General features: G+C 53.6%; 5 protein-coding genes across 5 annotated transcripts; all 5 read left to right on the top strand.

Annotated features, from left to right (window-relative positions):
* Positions 1-64: 64 nt before the first annotated feature.
* Positions 65-1,063, top strand: JKF63_04200 (uncharacterized protein; the record flags this gene model as incomplete). The annotated part of the gene is made up of 1 exon (XM_067900193.1): positions 65-1,063. The coding sequence occupies one exon, from the start codon at positions 65-67 to the stop codon at positions 1,061-1,063; it is 999 nt and encodes a 332-aa protein (XP_067756377.1).
* A 945-nt stretch (positions 1,064-2,008) lies between these two features.
* JKF63_04201 (uncharacterized protein) lies at positions 2,009-2,443 on the top strand (the record flags this gene model as incomplete). Its single annotated transcript, XM_067900194.1, has 1 exon — positions 2,009-2,443. One exon carries the CDS (start codon positions 2,009-2,011, stop codon positions 2,441-2,443), a length of 435 nt encoding a protein of 144 aa, XP_067756378.1.
* A 6,570-nt stretch (positions 2,444-9,013) lies between these two features.
* Positions 9,014-10,063, top strand: JKF63_04202 (uncharacterized protein; the record flags this gene model as incomplete). Its single annotated transcript, XM_067900195.1, has 1 exon — positions 9,014-10,063. One exon carries the CDS (start codon positions 9,014-9,016, stop codon positions 10,061-10,063), a length of 1,050 nt encoding a protein of 349 aa, XP_067756379.1.
* A 928-nt stretch (positions 10,064-10,991) lies between these two features.
* Positions 10,992-11,426, top strand: JKF63_04203 (uncharacterized protein; the record flags this gene model as incomplete). The annotated part of the gene is made up of 1 exon (XM_067900196.1): positions 10,992-11,426. One exon carries the CDS (start codon positions 10,992-10,994, stop codon positions 11,424-11,426), a length of 435 nt encoding a protein of 144 aa, XP_067756380.1.
* Positions 11,427-13,413: 1,987 nt separating this feature from the next.
* On the top strand, positions 13,414-15,507 carry JKF63_04204 (uncharacterized protein; the record flags this gene model as incomplete). Its single annotated transcript, XM_067900197.1, has 1 exon — positions 13,414-15,507. The coding sequence occupies one exon, from the start codon at positions 13,414-13,416 to the stop codon at positions 15,505-15,507; it is 2,094 nt and encodes a 697-aa protein (XP_067756381.1).
* Between the last annotated feature and the right edge of the window lie 979 nt (positions 15,508-16,486).

The raw sequence follows: 16,486 nt of genomic DNA on the forward strand, positions 1-16,486 counted from the left end.
TGCGAGTGCGATGAGTTTTGCAAGACGCGGCTGAAATGACTACTACTGGTCAGACACACAGGAAATGCACAGGTCACGCAACCGTGAGATGCTGAAGGCGCATGGTACTGAGATCAAAAAACTGTACGGTCCTGATCCGTGGCTCCGCCGTCTACTGACACCATTTGTGTTGATTCAAATGTATCTCGGATACCGTGCGAAGGACATGGGGTGGCCGACTCTTCTTCTTGTCGCGTATTTCGTGGGGGGTACAATTACGCACAGCTGCTTCTTGGGGATTCACGAGATTACCCACAACCTCTGCTTCACAACGCCCTTCTACAACGATCTGTACGCACTGTTCGTAAATCTGGTGGTGCCTGTTCCGTATGCGATGATGTTCAAGACGTACCACGCTGAACATCACCGCTACTTGGGGTGGGATGGCATCGACTCCGATGTACCCACACGGTTTGAGGGAAGGTATCTATCAAACTACGCTGGTAAGTTCTTGTTCCTCACATTTCAGGTGCTGTTCTACGGTCTTCGTCCCACAGTTGTGCGAACAATCAAGTTTGAGAAGATGCATGTGATGAACTACACCGTGCAGCTCACGTTCAACCTGCTTGTGTACTACTTCTGGGGCTGGTGGCCGTTGCTGTATTTCCTCCTCTGCACTTTCTTAGGCACTGCTTGGCACCCACTCTCTGGTCATTTCATCTCGGAGCATTTTGTGTTCATGGGCAACGGTGGGCAGGAGACCTTCTCGTACTACGGTCCGCTGAACTGGGTCATGTGGAATGGGGGCTATCATGTCGAGCATCATGACTTCCCAAACATTCCATGGACACGGATCGCTCAACTGAATACGATTGCACCGGAGTTCTACGTTGATCTGTTTCAAACCAAGTCGTTGCCTGGGACTCTGTTCGATTTTCTTCTGGACCCGGGCGTCAACCTCTGCAGTCGGGTTGTGCGCGAGCGCGGTGCTGTTGGGCGTGAGAAGCTGTTGCCGACAAGTACGGGGGTCATGAAGGCTGCGGAGCCACACAAGGGCCCGTGCTCGTGGAACAAGAAAGGGTGACCTTGACGCAAAAATTAGTCTGCTTGACATACAATTGTATGATGTGCCAGCCGTTCTCAGGGAGTAAAGCCGTGTTTTCGTACTAAGCGCTTGGTGAGACCATATATGTACGCTCCACAAAGGACACATTGTATTCCTTCCTTAAAGCGGTAGGGGCACTTGCGTCACGTCTTTTTTTGTGTGCATGAGAGGCCCTCTGCTATTGAAGAGATGAAGTTCTCTCTCTCCAAGGCGCCCTCGAGGGAGGGGAGTCACTTCATTGCTCACATGATGAAAGGGTCTCAGTATTTTCTCTTTTTGGATTTGGTGAAAGCTTGAGCTTTCCTCATATACATTAAAACGATATTTCTCTGACGCTCGACGTTTCATGTCTTTTTTCCTTCAGTTCTCTTCAGCGCTCTCTCGAATGGATTTGAAAGGTATTTGCGAACGGGTTGCCACAGGATGACAAGAGAAATGTCACTGGGTGAATGTGTTGTCCTATATTTAGGGGGAGGGTGTTCTTGGTGGTGGTGGTTGTATTCCAATGGCGAAAGCGGGGTGCGGCTGGCACTCACAAGTACCGTTCCCTTCTATTTGTCAGCGTTCTTATTTGTGACTCGAAGTCTCCGTGAGGGCGAGTTCACGCAGCAGATCGCAACTATTTCTCTGTACCATTGCTCAAGGCACACCGCAATGACACGCGCCCATTCCTCATAACTACACTGACTTCCTGCTTCTCTCCTCACACACACACACACACACACACACATTGGCGTTGGCTCTTTCTTTCAGATTTCTTCTAATGGAGTGAAGCGCTTCTGCATTCCCACTCTGGCCGCTGTGTCGTCTGCCCGTACCTTCTTCGGTAAGGGGTGGGACAATGCGGCCCTGGACACCATATACAGCTGCATGCTACGCAAACCAGAGGTGAACGACCGGATTCGCACCCAGTACGCCTCCACGATGGATCCTCGCGACGCTGATGTGCTTCGCCGCCTTGGCGACGTCTCGAAGGAGAACAAAACGTTTATTCGCGTATTCCTGCCCCCACATCTGGGTGATCCCCACCGCCTCTTGAAGTGCTACAGCCTGATGGCGTATCCCATTCTCGACGACAAGGGTGGTCAGCTGAAGGTCGAGATGGATGGCCATAAGCTGGACGCATTTGCTGATCCCGATGATGACTACTCCAAGGTGGTTATTCCACACATCGAGCTAGTCGAGTACCTCGCCAAGTCCCTCCTTGAGACGATGAAGTGGGAGGCCACTCCCCGCGGCGCTGCCTCGCTGCTAGAGTCACTGTACCGCGGTGCTGAGATTCCGGACCACGTGTTCCAGACTCCCGCTGTCATCGAACGTCCGGAAAACTACAGGGAGGGTAACAAAGTCATCAACTAAGCTGTCAAGCAAACCGTATTTGCAAGTTGTGTCGAAAAAGGGGGTCCTCAAGAGGAAGAGACATGCCTTCCCCCTTATCTGGGGTCCCATCTTTTGTTATCAAAGCGTCAAAGGTGGTGGTGGGGAGGGGGAGCTGCACCGTCCGTCGCACCCCGTACGAATAGCATAGCAATGTAGGAATACTTTTTGTTGGCCATCATGCTGATAACATTTTCGTGTTTATTTATTCTGTTTTCCTGCATGTATGACCGAGTTCGCAGAGGTGAGTTGGCTCAAGGGAGTGTGAGGGTCGAGGAAAAAGGAGTTTCCTCTGTGCTCATATCAACGTTCTTGAGGCTACCCTCTCTTCCAGCTCGTTTCCACCTCATCCGGTTTGCAGGATAGTTGTACTCTCTCTCTCGAAGAAGAAGCACGGTAGCACACGGTATGTAGATGGCAGGGCAAGTAATGGCAGTCGACGGTAAGCACGGAACGCAGGGTTTCCCACTCTGTTCGCCAGCCGTCGATGCCTCTGGACACTAGCCTCACTGCTTTGAGGTGGACGTATCTGGGATCCCCCGATGGGGAGAGGTTAAACGGTCCAAACTGGAGTCAACGTCCCATCGAATGCTCAGGGCCTTGTTGCCTTGAAAATTCTTCTAGCACACATTTCACGAAGCATGTCTATCACCCTTGTCTTTTCTCTCTTGTTTTTTGACCCCCCACAAGGACTTTGCTCACACAAACACATTCCCGCCAGTGCAGTGGAAACCACATCATGTCCGGGTGAGAAGGGTGCCGACGAGGGGAATAGCTTGCTTGGTTTTTGTGTGGCGGTGCACTTGGGCAGCTTAGACTGTTTCGGAGAGGCAAAGCGGCATGGGAGACGCCCCTCTACCTGGCTCAGCAGCCGGAGGACTTGTCTGCCCGAGAACCGCAGCGTCAGGAGTTTTTACTCGCTCTTACTGTCGCAGAAGGCGCTCTCTCTCTCCCAATGCTGGAGGAGGCGTTCAGTCGCGAGCGGCTCGAGCAGCTTCGCCAACACGAAAAACCCTCGCCGAGCTCAGTACCATCCTCTCAGGTAGAGGCCGAGACGCTGTGTTCCGTGCTTAGCAAACAGAGGGCAATGCATCAACTGGTTGAGCGTTGGCGGGCCGTTTTTATGTGACGTAGTGGATGGACTCGGCGACGAGGATGTCGAGCGCGTTTGGCAGCGAGAGCGGAGAGTGCTGGTGCCGAGCATCGGGTCGGTGAACAGGCGTTTGCGAAGGGTTCAGCAAAGAACGTCTTGATTCTGAAGTCTCGCAACCGGTCGTTTAGCTGCCTGGTCTTCTTCCATTCTTTCTTCTCCCGGAGGCCATCCTCCACGGGCCAGGCGGACTTGTCTCACCAATGTGTTAGCTGTTCCAGTTGTGATGGATTTGCGGTTCCGCAGGGAGTACAGCCAAACAATCGAGGGTGCCTGCTGCCTTTTACGGTTTTAGATTCTGCTCAACCGTATTTGGCTCATATTAGCCGTGTTGCTCTTCGATGCACCGCTACCACTGTCGCCTCGTGATTGAGATCAAACGGCAAATATTCCATTGTGAATGCCAGTGAACGGCTGCGTTCCCAAGGAGGGAACCAGAAATCCCAGAGAAGTGGGGGACACCTATGGGAATGGATGGGACCAACATGCGATTTCACGGACTCAACACGTCGTCCGCTCCCAAAGTGGTGCGCTTTCATGATATATATCGCACCACCGACTGATGACTCCCCCACACTGCTCCTCTCTCTATGATCTTATGTTTTTCTGTCGCACTGGACTCATCTTCATTGACCACCATATCATCATTATCATCATTACATCCCCACGTGCGCTGTGACGCCGTAAAACCATCGATCGGCGGGCGACATGACATCCCCAATATACCGCCTTCATCACACGTATGCACATCAGAGTGTTCAACCTCTCCTGCATCCGACGCGCTTGAGCGAGGATTAACGCCAGTTGCAGCAATGGTTAAGAAGGGCGAGAACCACGTGCGGGTGCTGCGCTCCGGAGAGTCGATACCTCTTAGCTTCACGTCTTCAGAGTTTGAGATTGTGCTGTTCCGCCCGAGGTACCACAATCGCGTCAAAACGACAGGCGACTCTGTACTGGAAACGGAGGGGGATCTCGTCACGCTTGAGGGATATTTTCCTCCAAAGTCTGTGAACAACACGGAGGGCGTCAACACGACTATCAGCGATGCAAGGGCATCCTTGACGGGGAATGAAGCAAGGCGGGACGAGAAAAAGAAGGGTGTTCCTGGTCCTGCAGGCTTGCGTTCCTCTGCGTTAGGGTCGAGGGACTCCAGCGGGGCGATTGACGTTGACGACCCAACTGCGTCTCCTCCCGCACGGAAAGCAACGGGTGGGGGGAACGAAGCAGGTGCGCGTGGTGACAGCGCTATGGATGCCCCGCTATTTTTCGACACGACGGTGTGCATTTTCTACGATGGACTGACTAAAATGGACTACGTCGCCATGGGGCCGCCCGTACGGCCAGCTGTTCCGCCCGGACAACTTCATTTTTGGTCAGTCCGGCGCTGGCAGCAACTGGAACAAGGGCCACTGCACCGAGGGCGCGGTGCTGATCGACTCCGTGCTTGATGTGTGCCGCAAGGAGGCGGAGAGCTGCGACTGCCTGCAGGGCTTTCACCTGTCTCACTCCCTCGGTGGCGGCACGGGCTCCGGCATGGGCACTGTGGTCATCTCCAAGCTCCGCGAAGAGTACCCGGACCGGGTCATGATGACCTCCGTTATCCCGTCCCCCCGCGTGTCGGATACGGTCGTTGAGCCGTACAACACAACCCTATCTGTGCACCAGCTCGTGGAGAACTCCGACGAGTCGATGTGCATTGATAACGAGGCGCTGCACGACATTTGCTTTTCCCCTGGTGAATGTAAGCTACCTCTTCGCGTTTCCAGAGGCCAGTACCTCCGCGCGAGGGAAGCCAAACGCTGACGCCCACCTAGCGACACCTAATGGGTTGGGCACCCCCAATCGTGGGCGCGGTAATGGTCGCGAGCGTCCCCCTTGGCTGCAGAGGCCGGAGGCTAGTTGTTGCTCTCTGCGGGTGGTTTTTGTTGCTTCAGTGTGGAGATGTTGAGTCGATCCCTGGTCCAATGACGGTGGTACAAGCGAACGTCAACGGCTTCAGTAAGGCAAAACAGCTCGCACTACTTTGGGCTGACGCTGACCTTTATTTCCCCCCAGGAGGTGAAGATCTCACCAGCGTTTGCCAAAGCCTGGAAAGTGCCTCGATATGTGTCTTGTTCATATCTTAGTGCGCTCCAGGTTCTGCAGAAGCATTGCTGACCACTTCACCAGGATCGACCTCCGGTGGCAGACGACGGGGTTTTGTAGCTATCCATTCTGTGGCGACTCCTTTCCCTCTGAAAAAAAACCGGGGAAACCACGTGCCGTGGTGTGCCCTCCATCTCGATCGGTGCACGCACCAAGGGTATCACATCCTGTGCGCCGTTCTCTTCTTCCCTGTGGGGCGGAAAGCGCGACCCTCGAGCCCGTTGCAGAGCCCCGGTGAATCTGTCAGTCACATGCTAGCGTGTCCTGTTCTTACTCAGTGTCGGAGGCTCTTCGCAATAACGCCATACTGGCTCAAGAGCGATGCTTTTCAACTTTTCCTGCACTCGGAGTTACTAACACCATTTGCAGGGGCACCTTTGGCTCTCGCCCCCGGTGGTCTAAACGCGAGGGAAGAATTAAAAAAACGTCTGTTCTCTCCTCCTTACCGCTGATATCGCCCTGGCCCCATATCTGATAACGGGGGTGCGCGCGTCTTCTCTGAAAGAGTGGTGCGTGCTCTCTGCCGTGCTAATTTCAAGGGAAATACAAGTGATGGTGAGGAACGGATGGGTGTGGAGAGGCAAAGCTTAAAAAAGGGGGCGAGTCGCCTTCTTCAGTTGCGAAAACGACTGTTGAAATTATGCGCATGCTGAGGCGGCAGGGTCCGGGGTTCAAGAGCCATGCGGCTGCTGTGCAGGGGTTGGTGGCGGGTTGTTTTGATGTTCGATCCCGGATGGTGGTGGTACAGGGTCGTTTTGGGGGGCGGTTTTTGGCCGCCATGCCGGTTCCGCTCACCCGTGCTATCTTGCAAGCCTTGGTGGTGGTTTCTGGGGTTTGTCTGGCAGTTTCTGCGTGTTCGGTTGCGCTTTGCTCGGGTGCCGCTTTCTGCCTTTTCGGGGCCGCCTGAATTCGGGCCAGGGGCGTCGCGGTGGTGGGCCTTTCCTTCCGCGGTGCTGTCGTGGGTTCTGTCTTCGTGGGGGGGGGGCCTCGGCGTGGGCTGGCCGGGTGGTCCGCTGGTGTTTCTGTCGCCCGCGTGGGGTGTGGGCTGCGGGGTGGCCTGGGGTCCTTCCCCGCGCCGCCGGGGCGCATGGGGCCGGACCAAAAGCCTTTCCGGCAAACAATCAGCCCCCTTTCCCCGGCACAGGGCATCTCCCAGGGAATTGCAGGCGCGTATTTAATATCTGCAAAGCCGTTCTGGTAGCCAACGGTGTGATTCACGGGTGTGTCGTTCTGAACCCTACGAGTGGGTGTGTTGTGTCGCTTGTTTGTTTTTGGTGGCACTGTTTGAAGGACACTCTTATCCGGTGGTGTTTTTGAGATTATTCCACCCGAGAACCACCAGTCGGAGTTTGAGGCCAGATGTTTGGCCGATGCGGGGCTGCAGGCGTGCGGTTTCACCACGTGTGTGTGTGTGTGTATTTCATTGCGTGCAACTACTTTAACCCGCCGTCATAGTAGAAAGGTGTTGCCCCTCCCCCCTCCCCCCCCCCACAAAAAAGAGAGGCGGCAACCCTTTTGGAATTGGTAATTTCCATTCCTCGTGACGTGCGAGTCTTTTGTTCCACACAAAATGGTTCCGCAACCTGTTGCTTGTGGGGGGGCTATGCAGGTGCGTCGAAACCTCTTTTTTTGCAGCTCCCGTTGTCAATTTGACTTGCACCAACAGGGCCCGCGCCACGGAGCTGGGTCCCCCCGCTTTTCAGTATCAGAGCTTGCTTGTAAGGAAATTGGCGGGGAATGGTGGGGGTGTTTTGGCCTTGGAAGAGGGTGGTTGTGTGTAAGCCGGGGGGGGGAAGGCTTGATTTTATTGGATCCGGCGTCTCTCATTAGAGTGATTTTCCGAATGACGTTCCTTTCGGATCGTATTTTAAAAGCATTTTGGGTTTAAGGCCTCTTCTTCTTTTCTTCCGTGTGCGTGGTGGTGCTGTGCTGTGCTGTGGGCTTCTCTTTTTTTGGTTTCCTGTGGGGCCTTGGGGGTGGGGGTGGGGGGCCCTCCTGCCAGGGGTCCTTGTGCGCGCAAACTCTCGAATGTGCAGTGGGGGGTTATGGAGGAACTGTGCGTGTCTCGCGTTTTTTTCCACCGCTTGCGATGTATGCGGTGTCTGTGTGGCCTGCGCCCTTTGTGGCGGCTGGGCGTGCTGTGTGCGGTTATTTTGGAACCTGCTGGGCGGGTGGGCGGCAGTGTTATAGGCACGTTCTGTTGGCAGCAGGCTGTGAACACCACTGTAGTTAGACGTGCGTACCGTTCTTTGCACCTTGCGGCTGGCCTTTGGCCGGGCGGGGGGGGGGAGTGAAGTGTGGTCGCTGAGCCATCCCGTGTGATAGACTGAAGAACCTCAAGGGTTGGCGGGGGAGGGGGAATATGCTGATCAGGGAAGGGCTTATTCGGTGGGAGCCTTTTTTTTTGTGGGGGCAGTGAAGTGAGTTTCAGGTGCTCCAAAGGATGGCGTTATGTGGAAGAGGCTGCGCGGTTGCTCTGCAACTCTGGGGAAGCGTCAAATATCCGTTGAGAGGCGACTCTTTCCACTTCTCGAGTAGCTTGCAGTTTCAGAGTTGTGGTGATGCCAATGTCGTGGTCGTTGAGAAGGCTATGTGGTGGAAAGTATTTCAGCGGGAGGGCTGATATTTATTTCATGAACAGGAAAGCGAGGCTAGGGTATAGTGCGACAGCTTTCTCGGCCTCGACACCGCGTCAGTCGCCGACGCGAGAGGGAAGGGACGATTCCATTCGCCAAGCTTCTATGGGAATGCACGTTGTCTGTTGCCTACATGGCGAGCGTTTATATTTGCCGCTGCAGTGTTTTTACTGCGCTTTAGTACTTGGAGCAGGGAAGCAGAGGCGAATATCGAGAGGATAGCGCTAATATGTCCCTATGCCCCCACGATCAGCACGAGCGCTAGGATAAGAATTGAAAAAAGCACTGAGGATTACGGAATGTTGATATTCAGTTGAAATCGCTCATTCCCATAGCGAGATCTTTCTTTTTACCCACTTATCCACTCTCACGTTCCCTTTTCAAAGCCGCCACAAAACGAAAACAATTGCCAGTTTTCGTTTCCACTACATAATTTCTCTCGCCGCTCTCTTCCCTGACCGGTGCCCCCTACTGTCTACTACGCTAATTATCTGTTTCTCGCACCTTATCACGGAAAATTATAAATTCTTCCAGTGTCGAGTTGTTTAGCGTCCCTTACAGTTTATTCGAGTTTTCGCATTCAACAACACCAAAAAAGATTTAGCAATCACAAAGGCAACAATGTTCACTAGGCGGGGTCGAGATGACTACTACTGGTCTGACACGGAGTACATGCACAGGTCACGCAACCGTGAGATGCTGAAGGCGCATGGTACTGAGATCAAAAAACTGTACGGTCCTGATCCGTGGCTCCGCCGTCTACTGACACCATTTGTGTTGATTCAAATGTATCTTGGATACCGTGCGAAGGACATGGGGTGGCCGACTCTTCTTCTTGTCGCGTATTTCGTGGGGGGTACAATTACGCACAGCAGCTTCTTGGCGATTCACGAGATTACCCACAACCTCTGCTTCACAACGCCCTTCTACAACGATCTGTACGCACTGTTCGTAAATCTGGTGGTGCCTGTTCCGTATGCGATGATGTTCAAGACGTACCACGCTGAACATCACCGCTACTTGGGGTGGGATGGCATCGACTCCGATGTACCCACACGGTTTGAGGGAAGGTATCTATCAAACTACGCTGGTAAGTTCTTGTTCCTCACATTTCAGGTGCTGTTCTACGGTCTTCGTCCCACAGTTGTGCGAACAATCAAGTTTGAGAAGATGCATGTGATGAACTACACCGTGCAGCTCACGTTCAACCTGCTTGTGTACTACTTCTGGGGCTGGTGGCCGTTGCTGTACTTCCTCCTCTGCACTTTCTTAGGCACTGCCTGGCACCCACTCTCTGGTCATTTCATCTCGGAGCATTTTGTGTTCATGGGCAACGGTGGGCAGGAGACCTTCTCGTACTACGGTCCGCTGAACTGGGTCATGTGGAATGGGGGCTATCATGTCGAGCATCATGACTTCCCAAACATTCCATGGACACGGATCGCTCAACTGAATACGATTGCACCGGAGTTCTACGTTGATCTGTATCAAACCAAGTCGTTGCCTGGGACTCTGTTCGATTTTCTTCTGGACCCGGGTGTCAACCTCTGCAGTCGGGTTGTGCGCGAGCGCGGTGCTGTTGGGCGTGAGAAGCTGTTGCCGACAAGTACGGGGGTCATGAAGGCTGCGGAGCCACACAAGGGCCCGTGCTCGTGGAACAAGAAAGGGTGACCTTGACGCAAAAATTAGTCTGCTTGACATACAATCGCATGATGTGCCAGCCGTTCTCATGGAGTAAAGCCGTGTTTTCGTACTAAGCGCTTGGTGAGACCATATATGTACGCTCCACAAAGGACACATTGTATTCCTTCCTTAAAGCGGTAGGGGCACTTGCGTCACGTCTTTTTTTGTGTGCATGAGAGGCCCTCTGCTATTGAAGAGATGAAGTTCTCTCTCTCCAAGGCGCCCTCGAGGGAGGGGAGTCACTTCATTGCTCACATGATGAAAGGGTCTCAGTATTCTCTTTTTGGATTTGGTGAAAGCTTGAGCTTTCCTCATATACATTAAAACGATATTTCTCTGACGCTCGACGTTTCATGTCTTTTTTCCTTCAGTTCTCTTCAGCGCTCTCTCGAATGGATTTGAAAGGTATTTGCGAACGGGTTGCCACAGGATGACAAGAGAAATGTCACTGGGTGAATGTGTTGTCCTATATTTAGGGGGAGGGTGTTCTTGGTGGTGGTTGTATTCCAATGGCGAAAGCGGGGTGCGGCTGGCACTCACAAGTACCGTTCCCTTCTATTTGTCAGCGTTCTTATTTGTGACTCGAAGTCTTCATGAGGGCGAGTTCACGCAGCAGATCGCAACTATTTCTCTGTACCATTGCTCAAGGCACACCGCAATGACACGCGCCCATTCCTCATAACTACACTGACTTCCTGCTTCTCTCCTCACACACACACACATTGGCGTTGGCTCTTCCTTTCAGATTTCTTCTAATGGAGTGAAGCGCTTCTGCATTCCCACTCTGGCCGCTGTGTCGTCTGCCCGTACCTTCTTCGGTAAGGGGTGGGACAATGCGGCCCTGGACACCATATACAGCTGCATGCTACGCAAACCAGAGGTGAACGACCGGATTCGCACCCAGTACGCCTCCACGATGGATCCTCGCGACGCTGATGTGCTCCGCCGCCTTGGCGACGTCTCGAAGGAGAACAAAACGTTTATTCGCGTATTCCTGCCCCCACATCTGGGTGATCCCCACCGCCTCTTGAAGTGCTACAGCCTGATGGCGTATCCCATTCTCGACGACAAGGGTGGTCAGCTGAAGGTCGAGATGGATGGCCATAAGCTGGACGCATTTGCTGATCCCGATGATGACTACTCCAAGGTGGTTATTCCACACATCGAGCTAGTCGAGTACCTCGCCAAGTCCCTCCTTGAGACGATGAAGTGGGAGGCCACTCCCCGCGGCGCTGCCTCGCTGCTAGAGTCACTGTACCGCGGTGCCGAGATTCCGGACCACGTGTTCCAGACTCCCGCTGTCATCGAACGTCCGGAAAACTACAGGGAGGGTAACAAAGTCATCAACTAAGCTGTCAAGCAAACCGTATTTGCAAGTTGTGTCGAAAAAGGGGTCCTCAAGAGGAGGAGACATGCCTTCCCCCTTATCTGGGGTCCCATCTTTTGTTATGAAAGCGTCCAAGGTGGTGGTGGGGAGGGGGAGCTGCACTGTCCGTCGCACCCCGTACGAATAGCATAGCAATGTAGGAATACTTTTTGTTGGCCATCATGCTGATAACATTTTCTTGTTTATTTATTCTGTTTTCCTGCATGTATGACTGAGTTCGCAGAGGTGAGTTGGCTCAAGGGAGTGTGAGGGTCGAGGAAAAAGGAGTTTCCTCTGTGCTCATATCAACGTTCTTGAGGCTACCCTCTCTTCCAGCTCGTTTCCACCTCATCCGGTTTGCAGGATAGTTGTACTCTCTCTCTCGAAGAAGAAGAAGCACGGTAGCACACGGTATGTAGATGACAGGGCAAGTAATGGCAGTCGACGGTAAGCACGGAACGCAGGGTTTCCCACTCTGTTCGCCAGCCGTCGATGCCTCTGGACACTAGCCTCACTGCTTTGAGGTGGACGTATCTGGGATCCCCCGATGGGGAGAGGTTAAACGGTCCAAACTGGAGTCAACGTCCCATCGAATGCTCAGGGCCTTGTTGCCTTGAAAATTCTTCTAGCACACATTTCACGAAGCATGTCTATCACCCTTGTCTTTTCTCTCTTGTTTTTTGACCCCCCCCACAAGGACTTTGCTCACACAAACACATTCCCGCCAGTGCAGTGGAAACCACATCATGTCCGGGTGAGAAGGGTGCCGACGAGGGGAATAGCTTGCTTGGTTTTTGTGTGGCGGTGCACTTGGGCAGCTTAGACTGTTTCGGAGAGGCAAAGCGGCATGGGAGACGCCCCTCTACCTGGCTCAGCAGCCGGAGGACTTGTCTGCCCGATAACCGCAGCGTCAGGAGTTTTTACTCGCTCTTACTGTCGCAGAAGGCTCTCTCTCTCTCTCCCAATGCTGGAGGAGGCGTTCAGTCGCGAGCGGCTCGAGCAGCTTCGCCAAGACGAAAAAACCCTCACCGAGCTCAGTACCATCCTCTCAGGTAGAGGCCGAGACGCTGTGTTCCGTGCTTAGCAAACAGAGGGCAATGCATCAACTGGTTGAGCGTTGGCGGGCCGTTTTTATGTGACGTAGTGGATGGACTCGGCGACGAGGATGTCGAGCGCGTTTGGCAGCGAGAGCGGAGAGTGCTGGTGCCGAGCATCGGGTCGGTGAACAGGCGTTTGCGAAGGGTTCAGCAAAGAAAGTCTTGATTCTGAAGTCTCGCAACCGGTCGTTTAGCTGCCTGGTCTTCTTCCATTCTTGCTTCTCCCGGAGGCCATCCTCCACGGGCCAGGCGGACTTGTCTCACCAATGTGTTAGCTGTTCCAGTTGTGATGGATTTGCGGTTCCGCAGGGAGTACAGCCAAACAATCGAGGGTGCCTGCTGCCTTTTACGGTTTTAGATTCTGCTCAACCGTATTTGGCTCATAGTAGCCGTGTTGCTCTTCGATGCACCGCTACCACTGTCGCCTCGTGATTGAGATCAAACGGCAAATATTCCATTGTGAATGCCAGTGAACGGCTGCGTTCCCGAGGGGGGAACAAGAAATCCCAGAGAAGTGGGGGACACCTATGGGAATGGATGGGACCAACATGCGATTTCACGGACTCAACACGTCGTCCGCTCCCAAGGTGGTGCGCTTTCATGATATATATCGCACCACCGACTGATGACTCCCCCACACTGCTCCTCTCTCTATGATCTTATGTTTTTCTGTCGCACTGGACTTATCTTCATTGACCACCATATCATCATTATCACCATTACATCCCCACGTGCGCTGTGACGCCGTAAAACCGTCGATCGGCGGGCGACATGACATCCCCAATATACCGCCTTCATCACACGTATGCACATCAGAGTGTTCAACCTCTCCTGCATCCGACGCGCTTGAGCGAGGATTAACGCCAGTTGCAGCAATGGTTAAGAAGGGCGAGAACCACGTGCGGGTGCTGCGCTCCGGAGAGTCGATACCTCTTAGCTTCACGTCTTCAGAGTTTGAGATTGTGCTGTTCCGCCCGAGGTACCACAATCGCGTCAAAACGACAGGCGACTCTGTACTGGAAACGGAGGGGGATCTCGTCACGCTTGAGGGATATTTTCCTCCAAAGTCTGTGAACAACACGGAGGGCGTCAACACGACTATCAGCGATGCAAGGACATCCTTGACGGGGAATGAAGCAAGGCGGGACGAGAAAAAGAAGGGTGTTCCTGGTCCTGCAGGCTTGCGTTCCTCTGCGTTAGGGTCGAGGGACTCCAGCGGGGCGATTGACGTTGACGACCCAACTGCGTCTCCTCCCGCACGGAAAGCAACGGGTGGGGGGAACGAAGCAGGTGCGCGTGGTGACAGCGCTATGGATGCCCCGCTATTTTTCGACACGACGGTATGCATTTTCTACGATGGACTGACTAAAATGGACTACGTCGCCATGGGGCGCACCACTTCTGATTCTAAAGGGATTCACTACAAGCCACACATGGTGGTACTGGGATCTGAGGCGACCTCAACAGGCTACTGCAACTTCAACATTACTCGATCCGACGGGGACTCTTTTGAAGAGAGCGAGGACGAAGTGTTGGAGGAGGACACTGAGGCTGTTCCCAGTCGTACCGCCGCGAGCAATGGACCGGTGACTATGGCAGCCGCGGACGGTGTTGAGGTTTGTCTTCGGCGCCTCAGTATGTGCGCTGGGTTTCTTGTTTGTGCAACTCTGTTCGGCCAAGACTCGTCGTTAAACCGTGAGCACAATGTGTTCTACATGGTGAGGCGGCCGAGGAGCTCCATGCCGCACTGTCTCGTGCCGCTGTGTGTTCACGGCGAGCCCAGCAGCAGCTGCGTCGCACTGATGGTGCGTAAGGTTAGGATTCACGGGGAGACGTTGTGGGAACTGGTCAACGTGGGCGAGCCGCTGGCGTCTCAAGATGTGAAGAGTCTTCTGTTGAAACTTCAACAGCGAGGCTTAGCCGATCCAGCACACTTTGTACGTGACTATGAGGTGAAAGGAGTGGCGAACCGAGGCGGCGACGCCGTCGGTGGAGGTAGCGAGGGGGATGCATTTAGTAGCAGTGCGGAGGATAGCAGCAGCGAGGTGACCACTTCGACCTCACAGAACTGTCTCAGTGATGCTATCGAGGCGGAGCGCAGTGGAACATCTGTGCAGGCTTCAGTTATTGGCGAGGGCGAGTACCCCCTTCCGTCCAACCGTAGCGGACGAACCTTCTCAACATTACTCGTGGACGTACCGCGAGTGGCCAGGGAGGGTAGGCGCCAATACAACGTGGGTAGATCTCACGTGCAGACGGCCTTGTTTGACGGGGATGCGCCTGGGGTGGACGAAGTTCTTGATGACGCGATGCGAGCGGTGGTGCCCTGCTACGCAAACGCCTCGCTTGTGCGGTACGAGAACGGTGCCTACAACGTCGGTTCAAAAGTGGACAACCTTGTGACGCACTACGTAGACCATCGCGAGACGTACGGACTCTATGCGGCTGGCCAGCAATCTATTTCTGCCGGGAGGTTGGGAGGCTCGAAGGATAAGCTGCTTCCACATCTAGGCGCTTCGAGACCGGTTTCCCTGGCAGACTGTGCCGCGCGGCCCACGGTGCTCGATCGTTACCAGTCAGACGATAGCGAATTGACTGCGAGACCTGAGCTTCCCCCGGATCTGCTCTTAACTTCGCAAGAGAGGCTGCGTGCTGCTGCGTTGCAGCAGCACCGTGTTTCCTCAAACGTCAACAATAAGAAGCGGCGAAGCATAGTTGGGCGAGTCAGCCGTAGCTCGTCGCGCTCCAAACGAAAAGGTCGTAAGGGGAGCAGGCGAACTCCTGGCAGGCGTGCTCGCGGAAAAAGCCGATCAAAATCGAAATCGAAAAGTAGAAGGGGTGGGAAAAAGCCCAAGGGTGGGCGCAGGTCGAATTCCACGTCTCGTGCCTCGAGGAATCACAGCGTCAATGCAAGCCCGCCGCGTTCTCTGTCTTCGTTTGCAGGCAAGGGGGTTGCGCAGAGCATGTGAAGCGCGTTTAAAATCGTGAGCCTCGAGAGGGAGGTAGGAACCAAAGGTAAGCGTACTAGGGCCCAGGTGGAGTTCTTGCATAACCGTGTGTCTCTGATTGCGATCCCTTCACTCAGACCCACATGAAAACGCTGCTGGTGGTAGGTTTGGACTGATTCCTCAAACCCTGTTCTAATTGCTGCTTATGTGTAGTCATTCTTTCCACAAGAAGGGAAAACGGGGGTGACGGACAACACTATTGTCTATGTAAACTACGCCATTTTTTTTGGTGACTTCGTTTTTTTTTTTAGAAATAAATATATATATTCACTTTTCTCTCTTACTTTCCCTGGAACGCTGATCGGCTTCATGCATATTATCCTTTTCTCCCCCGCCCCCCCCTCGACACTCGAAATGGGGGGATTTCAATGGACGTGCGTGTGCTCTTCTTGTTATTATAGCATACTGTGTGTGTTCCAATGGGTCGACATGTTTTCCTTCAAGTCAAAGAACAAAACCAAAAAGCATTTCTACTTCGCCCCCCCCCTCCCCCTTAGCGGGATATCAAACTCTAAAGATGTGGCATTCCCGGTGTGCGGCGTTTTCCCATTAGTTCACACACACGAGCTAGCAACGGTTGGGCGGGTCCTGGAATCTTAATATCATTGGCCTCCTACGAGACTGCAAGGGCTGATCATCGTGGTTCTGTTTGGGTATGGGGTCTGGGCACGTTCTGTTTGTCGCACCTATGCGATGATAAGTTGGCGGTTTTGCCATGGTGAATTCTCTTCCTGTGGTGACGCTGATCACTGAAAGTCCATAGAGCACAATAGGGACGTGAACAGCCTTTTTTTTTGCTTTGTTCCACCGAACGAACTGACCTGGTCTCCAATGTGTGTGTTGTGCCTCTCCGTATCTTTTTTTTCCTCTCCTTCACGTGGCTGGTGAAGACTTCACGGTCGCCTTTGGCTGCTTCTCGCACTTTCATCCCCCTCCCCAC

Source organism: Porcisia hertigi, chromosome 26 (genome assembly GCF_017918235.1).
Source record: "Porcisia hertigi strain C119 chromosome 26, whole genome shotgun sequence".
NCBI classification, from domain to species: domain Eukaryota; phylum Euglenozoa; class Kinetoplastea; order Trypanosomatida; family Trypanosomatidae; genus Porcisia; species Porcisia hertigi.